Here is a 20,187-nt window from a genome sequence, read left to right as displayed (position 1 = left end):
GAAATGCAAGATTTGTTTAAATTGTGATATAAAAGGTCAGAATTGCAAGGTTCCTGGAAAAAAGTTTTAAAGAATTTAAAAAATATTAACGGTCAGAATTCTGAATCCATTTCTCGCAATTGTGAAATTAGTCATAGATACCCATTTTAAATCCTATGATGGAAATAAAAAGTATATTCTTCTGCAAGTATTATTAGATGTTTTTTTTTTTGTTGATTCATCAGTTGTCTCATGACATGTCAGCTCGCCAGCTCATGTTCCACTGACAAATTACAGGAACGTTTGGAAACGAAACGTGAATCCGTGGTGGACAAGCGTGACTCACTGTATCCGACGCTGACCTTCGATTCACATGACCATCTGCAGAAATAGGAAGCTAAATATATCCAGACATCAAAAAGAACAGTCGAGTCATCAGAGATGCATGAAACATAAACTTTAATGTGATCATATACTTCTCAATATCAGTACAAAGAATATCTGCTCTAGTCGTACGTTCATTTAAGCACAACCAAACTTTTACAAAAAACGCAGCAGAAGACAAAGGAGGCAAACAGGGGAATGTTTATCAAAGCAGCTCACAAGTTTCCTTCTTGCTGAACGATCAGGAAACTGATCTCAAATCAGACTTTAAGAAACCAGATTAAACACTCCAAATGTGTGGTCACACTAGATTCACATCAATACACATTTAAAAACATGCATACTGAAATCTACCAACTGGAATAGCTAATATCCTAAATTTATTATTATTCATAATGCATTTGTGACCATCCCTACTGAGAAGAAACAAATCTCCAGACGACTAGATTTGATGAGAACACAATTGGTTTATCTCCTTTAACCCAAATTATTTAACTGGTTTCTGCTTTCTGTTTGCTGTGTAACAGTCCTTTATTAAATCTTTTAAAATTAGATTTTCAACCAAAGACTGTAGCATTGTCAGGCGAGAAGCGTAATCAGAAAACAAACCGCTCGTGTAAAGATTCAGTCTTTCTTTCACAAGACCTGCAAATTTACAACCGAGCCATAAAAGCGAGCAGCTGCCAAATGGAAAAAAACAGAATTTCACGGTAATTAAAATAATCTCTATCTACACGCATAAATACATCCCGCTGTAGGAGACACTGAGAAACACTTAATTTTTTGACCGTAAAGCTTTTGACCATGCAATGCTCACATTTCCTGCACTTTTGTGACCACAAAATACCCAGAATCCCTTGCAGTTCTGAGTGTGGGTTATATTATTACATTGATCCGACAAAATATATATATTTATTTAAGGCTGATCTACAGGCCAAATACTACAAGGTAGCTGACGAACATTTAAATATGCACAAACTGAATTGTACATCAGTGAAAATACGTTTTTTGACTATATTCATACATACATACATGTGTGTGTCAAATACTGATGAGTTTGTATCCCTGGACTGCTGAGTTACCTAAATTACCATGATTTAGATTTTTAATCTTAAGTAAAATTATGTCCATTCAGTATATTTTAAAAGAGCGCCCATCGAAAGCGAAATAAACGTCAGCAATTTTACGTTACTTTTTAAAAAATGATTCTCAAAAACTTACATTAAAGTTCTAACTATTTATAAATATTCATTTTACTACTTACTACAATCATATTCATTTCCAGCTGTCCATAGCTTGTTTAGGGGGGAGTTACTCAACTCAAACCGTTTCCGTTTTAATCTCATACGACCACAACCTCAACTAGACCAGCAACGTTTAGTCTCTCTCTGAATGGAAAGGGTGTTGGGTGTCCGATACTGCTCTTGGAGAGCCGCCTTCGTGCAAAGTTTATCTTCAACAGATTTGCCTGAATGTTAAAAGATGGTAGTTAAAGACTATGATTAGTGCTGGAGCCGAGGTTGGCCTTCCAGGAACAGGACTGGACATCCCTTGTTTAGATAGTTAGGATTAGGATAGGGTTAGGGTTAGTAAACAACATTCAAAGTATAGGGAGCAGGAAACAAGGACCTCAAAACATTGGCTAACACCAGTTCAATAGGTAATTTGAATTGGAGAGCCCTTATGTAGGGTTCAAAGTTGTAGGGTTGGGGTTAGGGGACGTAATCCTGCTCCTGATTGATCTACCTTCCCTAACAAGAAGCTCGATTTCCAGGAGGAGGAACGAACCCCCTGTTATGGGTGTAAGATTTAGGATAGGGGGCAGGGATCTCAAACTACCAGATGATGATGTCGATTTAAGGGTTGTTGGGTTGGGGTGTTCGGTTCTGCTTGTGATGACCCACCCTCCTCTTTACGTGAACACCAAGTCCTTGATTGGCTGGTTTAAGTGAGTTTGGAGGTACTCGAAGGCAGATATCCAGGAGCAGGAACAAACCAAACCAAAAGGGTTTAGGTTTAGGATAAAGTTACGCTAAAAGTTACAAAGTTTAGGGTGCAGGGATTCCAGACTGCTGGCTAACACCACCCTACTAGGTCATTTGCATTTGAAATCTCTGATTTAGGGTTCAGGGACATAGGGTTGAGGTTAGGGTACTTAATCCTACTCCTGGTGATCTACCCTTTTGCTCTTTAGGTAAAGCTCAAGACCTTAATTAGCTGGCGTCATTGGAGTGAACTGAAGACTACAGTATGATGGATCTCCAGGAGCAGGAACAAACACCTTTGGTAAGGGTGCAAGTTAGATTTAGGCTATAACACTCAGAGTTTAGGGAGCACTTTGCAAGAATTTTAAACTGCTGGCTAACATAACCTCTGCATTTGAAACCACAGATATGAGGTTCATGGTCATATGGTTGGGTTTCGGCTGCTGAGTCCTTTTCCTGTTGATCTACCTTTCTCTTTAATCAGATCTCTGGACCTTGTTTAGCTGGTTCAAGTGTGTTTAAAGCATTGGAACTGAAGATTACAGGAAGCTGGATCTCCAGGAGCAAACACTCCTAGTTAGGCTGTAAGATTTAGGATTGGGTTCAGATATAATATTCAAACTTTAGGGAGTAGGGTGCAGGGATCCAAAACTACCAACTAATACCACTTTACTAGGTAATTTGCATTCAAGACCCCTAATGTAGTGTTCAGGGTGAGGTGCTCAGTTCCACTCTTTGTGATCTACCTCGTTTTTATGTGAACCCAAAGAACTTGATTAGTTGGATTAAGTGTGTTTAATTAGAGCTGGAGATGAAGTTGGTTTTCCAGGAGCAGGACTGGACACCCCTTATTTAGGGTGTAAGGATCAGAATAGGGTTAAGGTTAGGATATATCATTCAGACGTTTAGAGAGTAAGGTGCAGGTATCTCAAACAACAATCTAACACCACCTCCACAACAGGTAATTTGTGTTTGAGATCCCTAATGTAGGGTTCGGGGTCTTAGGATTGGGGTTAGGGCAGGGAATTCAATATCTCCATGAGAAGGACTGAGTACCCCTGGTTTAGAGATGTATCTGTAGTACCTAGTTCTCCCACCGTAAGGCTTCACACCTGTACCTGAACTGGCCGTGCATTTAACAGCAGGCCCCATAAGTGCATTGGTTTTCATGGTAATATTTTGTACCTCCGTTAAAAGTAAAAAGCTCTCGCTGTCATAAGCACCACCTTAACACAATGAAGGCACCTGGTGCACCCCTCAGGGTTCAATGAGTTCTTCTCATAAGAAGAAAAAACAACATGGAGACCAGGATACAAACGAAAACACAAATCTGAAGTGAGGAATGTCTTCTTGTACAAGCATCCCAAGTGTGCATGGGAGCAAGAACGTACCATAGCGCTGATGTCTCTAGGGAATCACCACAATATTTTGTCTGTCCTTGTAAAGAGTCAATACCCTATGTTGAGCTTGTTCTTGTTGAGCTCCCTCTCCAGGTTGCCGATTAGAGTGTCGATGCTCTCCTGCAAGTCCCGCAGGTTGACCCTGTTGCTTAGGACTGGGCTGATCTCTTGGATCTTCATGTAGGCCTGGTAGTTGTGCTCTTTGGGTCGGTGCTCTGGGAGGATCTGATCGTAAGGGCTTGTGGGAAGAGAGTCCTCCACTTGTAGCTTGTCCAAAACTACTGGATTCTCTTCCTCACTCACTTCCACTTCCTCCTCTATCTGCATTTCCTCAATCCTCTCAATTGTCTGGTCCAACTCGGGCAACTCTAGTTTGTCGACTACGTCTCCAGTACCCTTTGATAAGTCCCCCAGTTCCTCCTGTCCTGCATTCGGAGGTTCTTCATTGGGAACATCGTCATAGTCTGCCTCCTCTGGGCAGCTCGGTTGGAGGTACGTTTCCCGGCATCTGCTCCAGTCCCCGGCATAGCGGTTACTGGGACTGTCCAGACGGCCAGCTCTGGGCCGCAAAACACCTGCCATGTCCGCCTCAGTTAGATTTAGCACCTGTGGACGCTCTTTCCTCCTCCTTACGGCGGCCGTCACTGATGGACGTGACTCCACCGAGGCAGGAGCCGGAGATGAAGATTTACTCTGAGCATCCACAACTGCAAAAAAAGACAACAAGCAATGGCTTTACCAATTTGCTTATATATATATATAAAAAAACACATTTCAGATACTGAGAGTATATATAGAATAACCAATATTGGGGAAATTACTTTGATATTGGCCACGTTTTAAGCAACACAAATTGGAAAATGTTAAGCGTCTTACAAAAAGCATCCTAATATACTGTGAAGCTAGTACAGGAGGGTAGTATTTTTGTATGCATATAATATGATATTGTAGTTTTAGTTACTCCCCAAATCTGGCAAAATATATGTGGCCTGATTATGAAAAAACTCAAAGCATGCAGAACAAATTAGATACATGCCTCAAAACCCCAAACCAACTCAAAGATCCTAACTACTGACACCAACCCAAATTGGCTAAACCTCAAATACTTTGTTGAACTTGGCCCTACAAATCCTCCAAACTTGCCACAAAAGTCGTAAACCTGGTAGATCAGTTGAAGGGCAGGAAAGCAGCAGAACGGTGGCAAGCTATCAGTATTTTTAGCTTCTATTTGAACAAATCTGCGTGCTAGCAAGATATTGAGCTAGTGTCATGAAGGGCTAGCGGAGGACACACAAAGCACACCCATTTAATCCTGTTTACCTGTCTGCCTTCTAAACCCTCTGAGGACTTTAGCAGTGGCCTACATGTGATGGGACAAGTAAAATAAACAAACAAGCACAAATAAATACACAAAGTACTATATAATTAGATTTGTAGCGCTTAGCCTTAACGCATTATGTTGTTTTTATAATAAGAGTACTTAAAGAATGTTAAAGCAGGCTTAAGTCTAGACTTTCTATGTACACACTTCCTGTTAAACTGATTTTAACTTCGCTAACTTAGCTTAGTTAATCACCTGACGTTATTTCCATAAGTTAATCAATGCTAAGTTCTGTTCAAACTAGAAAGGCCTGCTTTAGAAACAGAGTTTTGATATTTAAACTGATTTAAATAAATTAAGATACATTTAAGATTTAAGACTCTCTGAAATTTAAAATGAAAACGCTAACAAAAAATACCCTCAAGAAAACAACAAACACAGAGACACTATAGAATATGCATCCATATATCATGTGCCCATGTTGAGACACACAGTTTGACACACAAACAGACAAAAAGACAGAGCGGGACGAGGGCAGCTGGCCTCATGGGAGTTTCTCCACCCCTGACGGAGGCTCTTTTGCAGCGAGAGGCCCCTCTAAACGGGCCGATTGTTCTGAGGGTGAGGCGGGCGGGTCGGCCGGAGTTGAAGGTTAAGACAGGAATGTGCGTAATTACAGACTGAGGTTTACTGTACTGTTCCTGCGTGCTGGAGGAAGTCACGCACACAGCGGGGCAGAAGTCTGTCTGAAACCACGGCCTGTGGCGAGACGCGTCAGGATGGGCAGCAAGAGTGTGAGATTAAAGCCCAACACTAGATTTATGAGACTACCCCGAGACAAGGAACAACTCAACTATACATGACACACTTGTGTTGTTTTAAAGCCGTGTGACTTTCTTTCTTTTGAGTGTTTTGGAGAAATGTACCATACAGACTGGTGTGGTCCGGACTCTTGCTAAAACTAGCTGCAAATACCCAGTGTATTATTTCATTTAAAAACAGGCAGATACTACTAGCACTACTGAGGACGAAATGGTAAAGGAAGGTAATAAAGGAACTACTAAAAGATGAATAAAGGAATACAATAGCAATTTCTCGTTTTCAATGATAATGGTAATAATGATAATACTTGTGATAAATAATTGTATTGCATTAAATTATCCAAATTAAACAAGTGAATCAATCATGTATTATTACAGAAATATTATACTGTAAAAAATATAAAAGTATTAAATTATATAGTACTAAAATTAAAATACTAATACCTAATAATTAGGATTGAAAGTGATACAAATTTTTCTGTTATCCACATTTTTTATAATAATAATATTTTTTTTATAAATAATTTTATTCTAATACATTTTCAAAATTAAACAAATGTATAAAGAATATATTATTATAGCAATAATACCATTTTTTTTGTAAAGCATTATTTTGTATTACATTATATAGTACAACAACAACAACAACAAAAATAATACTAAAGTATTATTATTATTGAGAGCATAATTATTTTATTTTATTGACATAGTAATCAACATTAAGTCGCTATAATATTAATCATTTTTCTACATTTTTTTTAAATAAACTACTTTTTTACAATGCTATTTTACAGTAAAAATAGTATTTATTATAACAACAATAATCTTTTTTATTATATTGTGCATATTATATATATATATACACACACACACACACACACAAATAATTGATTATCTGATTTAAACAAAAAAAACTAATTGTATTGTACTGTAAAAAAACAAAAAACAAACAAAAAAAAAACAGTAAAATTACAATACTATTATTTTCATGGCTAAAACTTATAACTCATATTTTTCCAGAAAAACAAAAATAAATGTTAGAAATTATATCTCCTTTTGCCTTTCACAGGAGAAAGAGACACTTGTCTGAAACGAATGTCTGTTTGTTTGTTTTTTTGTGTTTAATATATATATATATATACATACACTGAGACTTGAAATAGCTTGTATTTTATTGCTCTTCTGTTGGTTCTGATTGCTTCTATGTTCCTCATTTGTAAGTGGCTTTGGGTAAAGGGTCTGCTAAATGGTTAAACTCTAGTGAAATGGTGCATGTCTCACCTGGCCAGAGCTGGAGCAGGTAATGAAGGACCTCGATGTGTTTCTTGAAGTGTAGAGCGCTTGCGAGCTCCTCGGAGTCGATGAAGACCCGGTTCCCGTGAGAAGACGCCTCCTGTCTCTGGCTGAGCAGAACCGGCCCGAAACACACCGCCAGGTTCTGACAGGTCATCTTATTGACCTCGTGATGGGACGCCACGCGCTTCAGGTGATCCAGAAGCTTCCGAAGGGTCGTCTGAGCACAAACACACACACACACACACACGTGAGAAATCAGAAACAGGACAACGGACGAGAAACCTCTTCCCTCCAGAACCGTCCCGTACCTTCTCAACATCCGGCAGGATCTCCAGCAAACTGACGGCGTGATCCGAGTCTGCCGGGTCGTTCTCACAGACGCCGCTTCCCATCTGCAGCGGCCTCTTGGCCATCGAGTCCAGAACAGACTCGTAGAGAGGCTTCGAGATGAGAGGATGAGGAAGCTCTCGGAGGTAGTCCTTCATCACGCCTGCAGAGAGACAAACACACTGGGTTTATGTGTCTTATGGCTCTTTTATATCTGTGCTGCTGTTCGGATAACTTTGTAAAGCGACAGACGTCATGAAAAAGAATTATTTATAAATAAATAAATGAGAATAAAATAATAATAAAAAAAAAATGTATTACAAATGAAGAAATTCTAAATGTATTAAAATAAGTAAATATAAAATGACACAAAATAAAAGTGCATTAAAAATAAACACAAAAAAAGTTAAAATAAGCAAAGAATGGATTTAAATAAATAAAATATACTAAATAGATAAATATAGATTAAAGTAAAACTGTAATATAAATAAGTGCAAAATAACAAATTTAAGGGAAAATATAATAAAAGAAATAATAAAAATGCTAATAGGAATATATATAATATATATATATATATATATATATATATATATATATATATATATATATATATATATATATACTAATAATAACACTAATAACAATTATTAAAATTACTAAACTAATTAATTTTAAATACTTCTAAAGCAGAATATAAATTAACTAATTAAAACATAAATAAATGCATGTTAATATAGACCAATGTAAAAATAAATAAATGAAAATAAGACAAATATATACTAGATTTAAATAAAAAGATTAAAATAAGCTTTGTAAATAAAACACAAAAAATGACACGCTTCATAAAATAAATACATGTAAATTGTTATTAATATTAAAATAAGCAAATAACAAATGTAAAACAATAATATAAATAAATAAATAATTAACAATGCATCTAAAAAGGAGGTATTATTTATTGTTAGTATACTAGTACTATAATAATGCACAGAAAAAAAATGAATCTAATATAATAAATGTAACTATTTTGATGTTTATTATATAAGTATAAGTTTCACAGTATGAGTTAGGTCTTTACACAGGAAACTATAGACTAGTAGGGTTCTGTAGCATCTAAAAGACTGAACATCACTGTTATAAACTGATGAACTTTCATTTATCTGCTGTTGGGAAGATGTGTTATGAGGTGTGAGGTAGTGACAGGCTGCTATTGGTCAGTCAAGCAGGTAGCCCCGCCCCCAGACTCACACCATTGGTCGAGCCTGTTGTTTATATATCAGGCCGCTCAATAGAACAGACCAATGTTTTGTGTTTTAATCTTCTGGAAGTCTATTAAATGTACTTCTCGTTTAGCAGAAATGTCACTTTAAATCAGACAACAATCCTGTAGGAAATATAAACTGGAGCCGTTTCTCCAGGGCTCTGATTGGCTGGATTCATTCCCGCTCTACAGGCCTGGGATCAGAGGAAGCGCTATTGTTGTGTTTTTGTGGAAGTGTTGGAATTTGGCCCGGAATGTTGAGGTTGGGAACAAAGAGAGAGCGAACGGATCCAGACGCAGAATTCCCACCTGAAATATTGTGCTGTACAAATGTTTTCAACACTGATAATAACCAGAAATGTTTTGATGATTTCTGAAGATCATGTGACACTGAAGACTGGAGGAATGATGCTGAAAATACAGCTTTGATCGCAGAAATAAATTACACTTTAACACAGATTCACACAGAAAACAGCTGTTTTAAATCATTAAAATATTTCTACAGTATCTTTGATCAAATAAATGCAGCCTTCGTGCCTCATTAAAAAACATTAAAACACCTCAAATAATAAACAGAGGTATTATCACAGACAAAAGACAGTTTTTCACAGGCCAATTAACAGACTGTAAACAGAAGCGCTAGTTCAGGCAGACGTGACCTTTGACCTAGGAAGTATATGTGACACACACACACACACACACACACAGTGGATGGGGGAAGGGAACAACATATCAATAACAGAACTGATGGACTTCAATTCTCAAGAATATATATATATATATATATATATATGTGTGTGTGTGTGTGTGTGTGTGTGTCTGTGTGTGGATATATAGTGGTAGATGAAGAATAGCTAATTATAACACTGGTCATTTATTTATTGTTTAACAGATACAGTGGCAAAAACAGAAGCTGATTGGTTGGCTGGTGGCCAGGTGCATGATGGGACTTTGAGCCGCATGTTGTTTTAAAAGGCAAATAAACACCACCTGCTCATACAACATTACACAGCGGGCATCAACCTCTAACACACACACACACACACACACACACTGTGAAATATGACACAGAAGCTTTGGTGTGTTTAACACACAACTGAGATTAAATACATACAGCTGCACTTCATCCAACTGTGAAGCACAATGCTTTATCTCACCGAGGCTGCCTTTACTTCTGAAAATATTCTGAAATATTATTAGTATTTAAACCAGCTGTTTTCTGTTTGAATCTGTGTTAAAGTGTAATTTATTTCTGTGATTAAATCTGTATTTTCAGCATCATTCCTCCAGTCTTCAGTGTCACATGATCTTCAGAAATCATAAAAAAATGAAACATGACAACAATGACCACAGTTTCCCGCCAAATCTTACACATGAACATTGGACTCGGTTCCTTCTGTGTGTCTGTGTGTGTGTGTGCGCGCGCGTGTGTGTGTGTGTTTTGTGACGCTCGTAGAGCCGAACACAAAGAAGCTGCTGGCCTTGTTACTGTCTGTGTTTTGCAAGCTTTCTGCTGACCTCTGACCTCTGGTTAATCTCATCCACAAAGACCTTATGACACAGTCAAGACTCACAAACTCACACACACACACACACACACACACACAATTTAGAAATGTGGTGAATTCACATTTCTTAATACTGTCAAACTAGGCTTCAAGGTAAATGGTGTTAATGGAGTGTAAATCTCAGTAAATGTGTGTGTGTGTGTGTGTGTGTGTGTGCTGATATGCAGTACCTGTAATGACGTTGATATCTGGGTAGTTGTTTTCCGAGAGCTCGACGGCGTGACTGTCCCGCTCAAACGCCTCCCGCAGCTCCTTCTTCACCGCAGCTGAACCACACAGACGATACAGACCCACCACCTGTCAATCACACACACACACACACATTATACAACTTTCAGAGGACCTCACAACAACAAGCTGACACCAACATCACCACTGTAGTAATTAGGAAGAAACATCTCTAATTGTATATGGTTAGTAAAAAAATGTGCGCGGCCACACACACACACACACACACACACACACACACAAACACACACACACACACACACACACATAGAGATGGAGAGTGTTACGTTTGTGAACTTTGTTTCCTTATTTGGTCTTCCTGTTCTAGTTTTGTTAATTGATTATTCCCCACCTGTCTCCAGTTCCCTGATTACCTTCTGTGTTCTCAAATACCCTGTCTGTTCAGTTCTTCATCGTCCGTGATTATTGTATTGTAAGTTAAGATATTGATGTTAATGTGTTGTATATTGTCTGTTATTCTCCTTCGGTTTTCAGTAAACTCCTCATTTGATCAAGATCCTCCTCGAGCGCTTTATTCCTATGTTAGCACACACCCTAACTGTAACTGAGTGCAGGAAAGATATTTTTTTTTTTTATAAAGTGCAAAATAATGTGCCCTAACCAAAAAATTACATTTGATTTAACAATTGTTAATTTCTGGGCATTATTATTATTGAGAAACTTTAGCAGACGTTTTGTATGTACATCTGGAGGTTGCATTTAATAATTATTAATAATTATAATCATCATCAAACATAATACTAAAAAATCATCATCATCATCATAACAACATTTGATTTAATTATTTTATGTAATTATACATTCGTTCATAATTTTATTATTTTGTAGAAATTTTTCACATTTTTATCAGTTTGTTTCATGTTTGTTCAAATACAACAGTAATAATACAATAATAATAATAATACTTAAAAAAATTAAATTAACTATTAAAACAAAATAAGCATAATCATCATAATCAATTAATTAGTAATAACAACGATTAATAATTATCTTTATTGTTTTTTTAGATATACATTTATTCATCTGCAAAAGTATTATTATTATTATTATTATTATTGAGATACCATTTTAACACGTTTATATCTGTATGTTGCATTTTTCTATGAAAACATATTAATAATAATTATTAATCAATACATTACTTATGTACTATATATATATATATATATATGTGTGTGTGTGTGTGTGTGTGTGTTTTAAAAAAAGTCATGCATAATACAGATGGAAATGTTTGCTAAAATATCTCATATATATCTCTCGCAATTGAGAAAAAGTGAAATGTGGGCCTTGGTGAATGAATGATGAAGGATGAATGAAAGTGATCAAAAATGTTTTGAATCTCCATCAATATATCAATTTTAGAGCAGGACCAATACAAGACAGGTTTAGGTGAGCTAAGGTATTTAACTTAAGCCTCTTCTTTGTTGCACAAGATGTAAGAGTGTGACAGCTTGCACGTAGAAGCACATCTCCTTATTATCCAATCCTTAAAGAACATTTCCTGTTGGCTGTCGGAAAGACTGCAGGTAAGGAAATATCCGGAGTCTTAACGGGCTTGGATCCGGACCAGCTCACACCTGAATCCTGCTCAATAACACAGAGTCTGACAAACAACTGCAGCACAAACCTGCACACACACAACACATTCATTCAGAGAGGACTTCTGCCACCCGCTGAGGGCGGAGTTAAGAACAGAGGGAGCCAATCAGATTCAGCACTCCGAATGCATACTACACTGATGCATACTAAACTAATGCATACTAAACTGCATGCTAAATAATCTCAAATAAATGAGATTTGTTACAATTTTTTCATGTGGGTCATATGTCACTGTCCACTTGAGTTGCTGCATTGACTTCTGTCAAAATGTGCAGTATACAACAAAAAACACTGTCAAATACTGTATGCCACAATGCATTCTGCTCAACTTGATGAATGAGCCTGAGTATCTATACAATATAACAAAATGTTTTTATAATAATAATAACAAATAATAATCAGTGCATAAATGCATATATAAATGCATAAAGGCAAAATAAGCAAATGCACAAATGCATAAATGCCTAAATGCATAAATAAATGCAAAAATGGCTAAATGCAAAAATGGCTAAATGCATACATGCATAAATAAATGCAAAAATGCCTAAATGCATACATGCATAAATAAATGCAAAAATGCCTAAATGCAAAATGTTAGTATTTAATATACAATATATATGCACACAGTTTAGTAAGTAGTAAGCTAGTGTTTTTTTTATCTTAAACACAGCCTAGCCCATTCTGCAAAGATTTAGTAGCACAGGCTCTAATAAACAGAAGAAATTCCCTGCAATGTGGAACAGCAGCTTGGTTCAGACCAGTGGCGTGTGTGTGTGTGTGAGTAAAAATGTCACCCAGAGTAAATAATAGCTTGACCACAGTCTTGTTAAAAACAGATAAAGAGTTTCCTGAATCCACTAAAACCTTCCTCCTGTCTTCCCCCTAGTAAAGAACACATCCTGTTTCGGGGTCGGTCTTCAGTTTTAGCTTCGCCTGTAACTGTGCATGTGACCACAGATTCCAGGCTGCCGCTAACGTGACATGCATTAAACCCAGAGAGGAATTTTTCATTTGGGCACAAGCCAAACGTCTCCACACAGACTCAACGCTTGGCTTCCGGAGCTGCACTTCAGTAGGTCAAACCTTAGAGGTCACAGGCTAATTTGTAAAAATAACAGATCAAGATGACTCTCATGACTCGAAACGTTGACGCGCACAGAGGTAAAGTATTTTAGGTGAACTATTCCTTTAAACAGACAAGAAGGGCTGTGGAAAAACCCTCACGGCACACGGCTAATCATTTACCCATCCAGGTTGGTGGTTTTCCTGCGGCCATAGTTCAGAAGAAACATTCCTTTAGCTTTCCTGAGCTTTGTATATCGTGCTTTCTTAAGACAAACTATACTGACTGCAGTAGCGAAGCTCTGACCTTAAACCAAGTTCACTTATTTCAAGAACACTAGAGAAATACTAATTCGGTGAACTGAATGCATAACAACATAAAACAATCACTAGGCTACTGCAAATGCAAATTCCACAGTATATACTGCAGTACACAGTACATAATTACTGTCTTAAACAGCAGTGTGTTATGTCGCTGTCACATGACCAAGAATATTTACATTGGCAAGAAGCATCCAATTATCATCTCAAAAATAAATACAATAATTGCACATTTGTGCATCTCTGGTACATTGAATACCACAAACTAGTGCTTCTGAAAAATGTTAGTTTCAGTAGTGTAGTTTGTTTGGAACACTTACATACTGCACATTATGTATCATATACTTTAAAAAAAGGAAAAGCATAAATGCATGAATAAATAAAAATGAGGAATTGAGTATGCTGCACTTGTGACTATTTATGCATAAATAATAGCAAAAATACACCAATGCATTAATGCATAAACAATGCATACATAAATTCATAAATGCAATAACGTACTGCATGAATGCATAAAAATACAAACACATGCATAAATAAAAATGAGGAAAATGTTTAAAAACTGTCTGTATGATACATGCAATAGTCAGTATGCTGTACTTGTCACATGAGCTCACTGCATTGCATGAATACTTGAACTATCTTATTGACTAAGGACTTTTAAATATAGAAAGCTGCACTGTATTTAATACGTACTGCATACTAACTTAAAATATGTGAAATAGCATGTTACACTGTCGCCACATGACCTTGCAATGCAACTTGGGAGCAGTGCATGAATAAGTAAAACACTGCTAAATTGTATTTGTAGATATAAGCATCAGATATATGGGCTTGAGCTGCAGATTTATCATTCAGAGGCTGACAACAGTCCACGAAGGGGTCAGCGGAGGTAAAAACAGCCTGAGAGAAACACATTCATGATCCAAGCAGAACTTTAAAGCCTTTCCAAAGGACCTACAAGCTTTTTAGTTTGTTTTTTTACACCGATAGGGGCTGAAGGTCTCAACTGATCTAGAATCAGATCTGCCATGTGTGAGTATTGAGCTGCAGGGGTAAATCTGATCTGAGGACAGCAATAAGAAGTGTTTTGTGGGTTGACGGCAGACACACTTGGTGGGATGAATGGTCAAGAGCAGCATTAAACTCTGGGTGACACTGTAACAGAGACAGATTGTGTGTGTGTGTGTGTGTGTGTATAACGGAGATGAATGGCTAGGATTTTGGCAATATGCCTGTGCACACAAACCACCGAGAGGCCTTGCTAAGCTTGTTTGTGTGAGTGTGTAATGTCCATGGACAAGGACTTTAGAACGGATGGCGAGCTCACTTTAACCAAAGCCTAACGAATGACAGAAGATACTCACGGGCTACGTTCACACTCCAAGCCTTGGTGCTCAGTTTTGATTTATTGCTCAGATCTGACTACTCACAATATTTTGTAAATGTGGCCAACATCAGATTTAAGTGTAAATTGGTAACGGTCCTGAAATGACCCACATGCACAAAAGAGGAAAACCTGGAAGCCTCTGAAGTCAGCATTTACACAAATTTATTTTGATGTGGCATGGAAGCCAGACAAGGATGAGGAGAAAGTTTTGCATGTAGAGAGTTGTCTTCATAATACTTATGCACACCACTCCCTTCATCCAAAGTGACATAAAAAGTACCAAGAAGAGTGAGGTCACATTGAAAAACATTGGATTTAAGGTTACATATTGAAGTGGCCCAAACCTGAACTGGAAAAATCAGATTCCACGTTGTTTGTGCTGTACACACTGCTTGCATATGAGTATAAATTGTATTTGGGCTTGCAGTCTGAATGTAGCCATGCGGATACAGTTTGAGGCTAAATGCATAATTTCTGTGCAACTAGTAGTAGGACCAATTACAACTGCAAAATACCAATCAAGTTTCTCAAACGTTCTTACTGCTCTTTCTAGTCCCATCTCAAACTCTTCTAGAGCCCCTTTCACTATGCATGTTGGTCCCGGGAAATTGACAGTAAATTGCATGATTGCCTTCTGTGTGAACGCAAACACATCCCGAATTTGATTCCGAGATCGATCCCAGGTTGGGACCTAGTAACCTTTGGTTCTGTGTGAACAAAAGCCAGAACCAATGCCGTAAAGGTTGTGTCATGGTTATCGTGTGACTCTTTTACCAGGTGTTTTGAAGGCAGACATACGTTTGCAACGGAAAAAATATGTGCAAACTGTAATGAAGCAGAGTTCAGGTAGTTCATCACTATCTGCGGTAAAGCTGAGATCGTTTGTCTGCTAAAGTAAGAATTAACGCAACTAGCGTTTTCGAATCATATATTACACATCACATCCTGAAGTCACATGTCATTACGGGATCTTTACGGATCGTGTGTGAACGCATGCACAGATTCCAGGAAATCACTGGTTGTGTGAATGAACCAAAATCGAATGATCCAGGAACAACGGGCAGGATAAATTACCCGTGTATTATCCGGAAACTCAGTGTGAAAGGAGCTTAGGACTCTTTTGAAGGTGAATCAGCGTGAAAATCTTCAGAAAGTAAATTTCTCAAACTCTAAGGGTGTATTCACTTGCCAATGGCTTACATATAGTTGCAGATCAAACTTGCATAGAAGTACTTTGGCATCATAAGAATTGCACACTTCACCTTAAATGGGAGATTAAGTCTGGAACAGCATGCAGGTTAAAGAACCATAAAGATCTGCTCTACTTACTCACCTGACAACCCCTCCTCTCGATCTCAGAGATGCATTTCTCGATGAGCAGTGGAACCATTAATCCAGAAGCTTCCCGTTCCACCACGTGCCGAGCCTCTATGCCAAACACCTGCATTTCGTGATCCCCCTCCTGGCCATCGAGAGAGTTCTGCCTCTGCTCCATGAGGCTCAGCTTCACGTACATCATTCCACGTGGTTCCAGTCGGACCGCAAGCTGATGCGTCTTACTCACACGAAACAAAGCCGGGAGAACCACAGTCCCATGGCAGCATACCCGGTTCCTTCGTGGTGTGGACTCCCAACTGAAAACAACAAGTTTGAGGTGCTGAGCATTCTCCAACTCAATGTTGAAGGTGTGGTCCATGCCCAGGAAGGCTGTCCGACAGGTCAGCAAGGCTGTACGAGCTTTGTTGACAGAGTCCACCTGGATGGCGCAGTAGACGTCGCGGGAATCAACCCGCGGTGGCTTCAGGTCCTCTGCGCCATAGAAGTGCAGACTCATTAGTCCAGAGATAAACGTTAGGCACTTTGGCTGCTCCGAGAAACTATATGAACGGAAGGCGTCGATATCCAGCTCTGTGCCAGGGAACCTCAGACTTCCGCCATTCCCATTAGGATCCCTGTCCCGGGCTTTACCATTCTTTCTTTCTGAGTTTCCATGCTTTCCTGACTTGGCGACAAGTTCGGGTGAGTCTCCATCACTTAAGTAACCTCCCTTACTGGCCGATTTGGGAACGCCGCCACTATTGCTCCTCCTCTTATCGAAGTTGTGCTGCGTAGAAACACTGCTGTCCAAATGGTACCACCAAATCACATTACCGCTTGCCAATGCAGTCGTCACTCCTGCTGGGGACAGTCTGGACTGGGACTGGCTCAGCTCTGCCATCCCATTGGTTCTTGGTAAGTGAGCTCTGGGTTCTGATTGGCTGTTGCTGATAACCACATTGCTAGATGAGTTCCCTTTAACACTAAGCTTCCGACTCAGATCAGGCAGCTTCTTCATCTTCATAGAGAGTTTTCGGACAGTCCGTGGTGACTTGATTTTATCAGGAAAAGACCAGTTGATAGTAGTGCTCCTTTTAGCTGGGTTGGGACTCGAAGGGGGAGAAAGTCCACCAGTGGACTGCTCTGAAGGATCTGTGGAATAAAAGCGGAGGGTTTAATTAGTAGATTGACCAAGTCATTGACCCCCAGGTCTTAGCCGATCCTTAGATGAACTCAATACCATTTGTGGGTACATGTTTCAAGTGTATCTTATACCACAAGATTATTAAATTCCAAATTAAGGTTGGAGTTGTTGATAGATGCTTAAATGCTTTAAAGCCAAATTCTTTCCAAAAGGTAACAGTGATTTGGAATATTCAAAGCAAGGTACTTAATTGCTGGAATATTTAGAAACAAGAGTGCTTTAAGGACTTAAAAAATGTCATATAAAATCGTAAACGTATGTCCAAGGTGTGACAGTTCAACACTTCTTATATCTTCAGTTCTTCAAAAACATTTAATTATTTATTCCTTTACCTAACCAAATCTCTTGTTGCATGCTCAAAACAACCCTAGTAACTAGTCAATTTCACCCATTATCCATAATTCTTTCCTATTGCCTTTGGCCTGTTCGCTCCTGTTTAGTCCACAGGATTCCCCTTTGCTCTATGCACATACATGCCATAATAACTACATATATCCCAAAAAGTCCCTTTCCAGCTCAGTCACACACATCAAAAACTAAGAACATCTGTGTAACATTCCAGAGCGGAGCGATAAACCAGACCTTCCATTGGCCAAGAGCGTTGTGGTTAAAACGCTCCATCAGTCTCAGCGTAATTTGCTCTCGCTCTCTCGATTAGTAGAGATTTCCTTTTACGAGAGACTTCTGGACCTGGGAGGCAGTTATCTCCGCAGTGTGCTACCACAGTTATTATGCAGTGGCCGACAAATCAGATTTCTTGAACATGCAACCCAGATCAGTCTCCTTCCTCAACCTCGCCCTCTCTTTCTCTCTCTCATCACATGGCACGTTCATCTGCTTTACTACAACAGCGGCTCTGTTGCCACAGTTCAGGGCCTCCTTCAACACCCGCCGTTTGATCTGGTACTTACCCGCCTAGATAAAACAAAGACCCGATTCTGTTAAAGAGAGAGAGCGAGAGACATGCCAGTGTGAAGAGACCAAAAAAAAGAGGGAGGCAAGGAGAAAGAGAAAGACTGTTTTGAGAAAGATCGATGTGGAGGAGATGGAGCAGAGGTTCACACTTTGGAAAGTTTGTGTGTCTTTTTAAAAGGACAGTTCACTTAAATATAAAGATTTTTTTATTATTTAGTCATAAAACAGGTCGACGGAAAGGTTCACTGAATCCATTTGCACAAAGGCTTAACTATACCTAGTTTGTTGTTTATCAATGCATGTTATGGTGAAGAATATTATTTTTTCAACTTTTTTTTTCAACGACATTCCATTCTGCTGATGTCACCAAGGCCATGTGGGCGGGGAAAATAATGTTAACCAACAATATCACTTTCCACAAGCTTTGAAATCATTGGTTACCCTTAAGCCAATCAGATAACGTTTGGTTATGACGTGTGTTATTCCCCTCGAACTTCCACTGAAATTACAGGAATGATGCGGAAACAAAACCATCGAGCGGAATACCGGAGTGAACATGGCAGTTCACAATCACAATTATCGCCTTGCTGGACTTTGTCCTCCCCAGTTTCTCGCTAACGATCGGTAACAATTGATAAATTTTACTTTTCCCAAAACTTGTCGGGACTCGGGAGTAGGACTACAACTTCACCTCCATTTAAAATGTGAAACAAATAATCTTCTTGTCTGAGCTTCAGTTGGCAAATCCCGGGAATATTCTCCACAACAGAGCAAATAGCATCCCGTGTCTCTGTGTCCGTTTCGATTTCCCTAACCTAAACTACAATCATAAATTCGGTGCTTAGAGTCTACGTACAAGTATTATATACAAGTAAATATACAAATAGTTCACACAAACTGAACGCAAAGCGTGAATAAGATCTGAAAGCTAATTTGATTTATTACAAGAAGTAATTTTAGAAAATTTTAAATATTCGCCAGAGCAACGGTTTATAACAACGATAATAATTGAAAATATTTATTGTGCACAAATGTGCATATTAGAATGATTTCTGAAGGATTGTTTAATACTGAAGACCAGAATAATGATGCTGAAAATTCAGCTGCGCATCACACCAATAAAATACATTTTAAAATATAAACGTTAATCACATAGAAAACAACTATTTTAAACTGTAATATTTCACAATGTTTTTACTGTATTTTTGAGCAAATAAATGTAGCGTAAGAGAATTAAAATTTTGTTAAAAATTCTAAACGTTCAGTGTATGCATAGCGCAATAAACAATCCTGATTAATTAACGCAATTATAGTTTTTAACTTTTCATGCATACCCAACTAATTTAACAGCATAAATCCCTACACGCAACTGAAAACCTAGATGTGAATGTGACACCACACACACACACACACGCACGCACACACACACACACACACACACACACACACAGAGTCTCAGGGGCCCAGATTAGGAGGCAAGGTTGCATTCCAAAACACACACACACACACACACACACACACACACACACACACCCCTGCTCTCGTCCACTCAGAATACAGCATCTCTAATCAAAACACTAGATTTATTTAAAGGGTTTATATCATTAATATATAAATATATATATATATAATTTCCATTAACATACTGTAAGTTGCAGAATTTGATTTTGTTGATAACACTGACTGACTGTGTGTGTGTTTATTATACATGTTTAATTGCGACAGGTGGTGAGTGGGCCAATCTGGTCACTAGTCACACTAATTATAGAGTGTCAGAAGACATTTCAC

General features: G+C 38.3%; 1 protein-coding gene across 3 annotated transcripts in view; it reads right to left on the bottom strand.

Annotated features, from left to right (window-relative positions):
- Positions 1-421: 421 nt before the first annotated feature.
- Positions 422-20,187, bottom strand: part of LOC128011547 (rho GTPase-activating protein SYDE2) — a 36,978-nt gene continuing 17,212 nt past the window's right edge. For all 3 annotated transcript variants that reach the window (XM_052594055.1, XM_052594056.1, XM_052594057.1), the window contains 5 exons: positions 16,297-17,432; positions 10,513-10,639; positions 7,495-7,676; positions 7,172-7,403; positions 422-4,455 (listed from right to left, as the gene is read on the bottom strand). In XM_052594055.1, the coding sequence (XP_052450015.1) occupies positions 3,797-4,455; positions 7,172-7,403; positions 7,495-7,676; positions 10,513-10,639; positions 16,297-17,432 (2,336 nt within the window). In that variant the 3' untranslated portion in view covers positions 422-3,796. The remainder of the gene's footprint in view (positions 4,456-7,171; positions 7,404-7,494; positions 7,677-10,512; positions 10,640-16,296; positions 17,433-20,187) is intronic.

The sequence above is a fragment of the Carassius gibelio genome, chromosome B23 (genome assembly GCF_023724105.1).
Source record: "Carassius gibelio isolate Cgi1373 ecotype wild population from Czech Republic chromosome B23, carGib1.2-hapl.c, whole genome shotgun sequence".
Taxonomy (NCBI): Eukaryota; Metazoa; Chordata; class Actinopteri; order Cypriniformes; family Cyprinidae; genus Carassius; species Carassius gibelio.
This window is presented reverse-complemented; position numbering and strand designations above follow the sequence as displayed.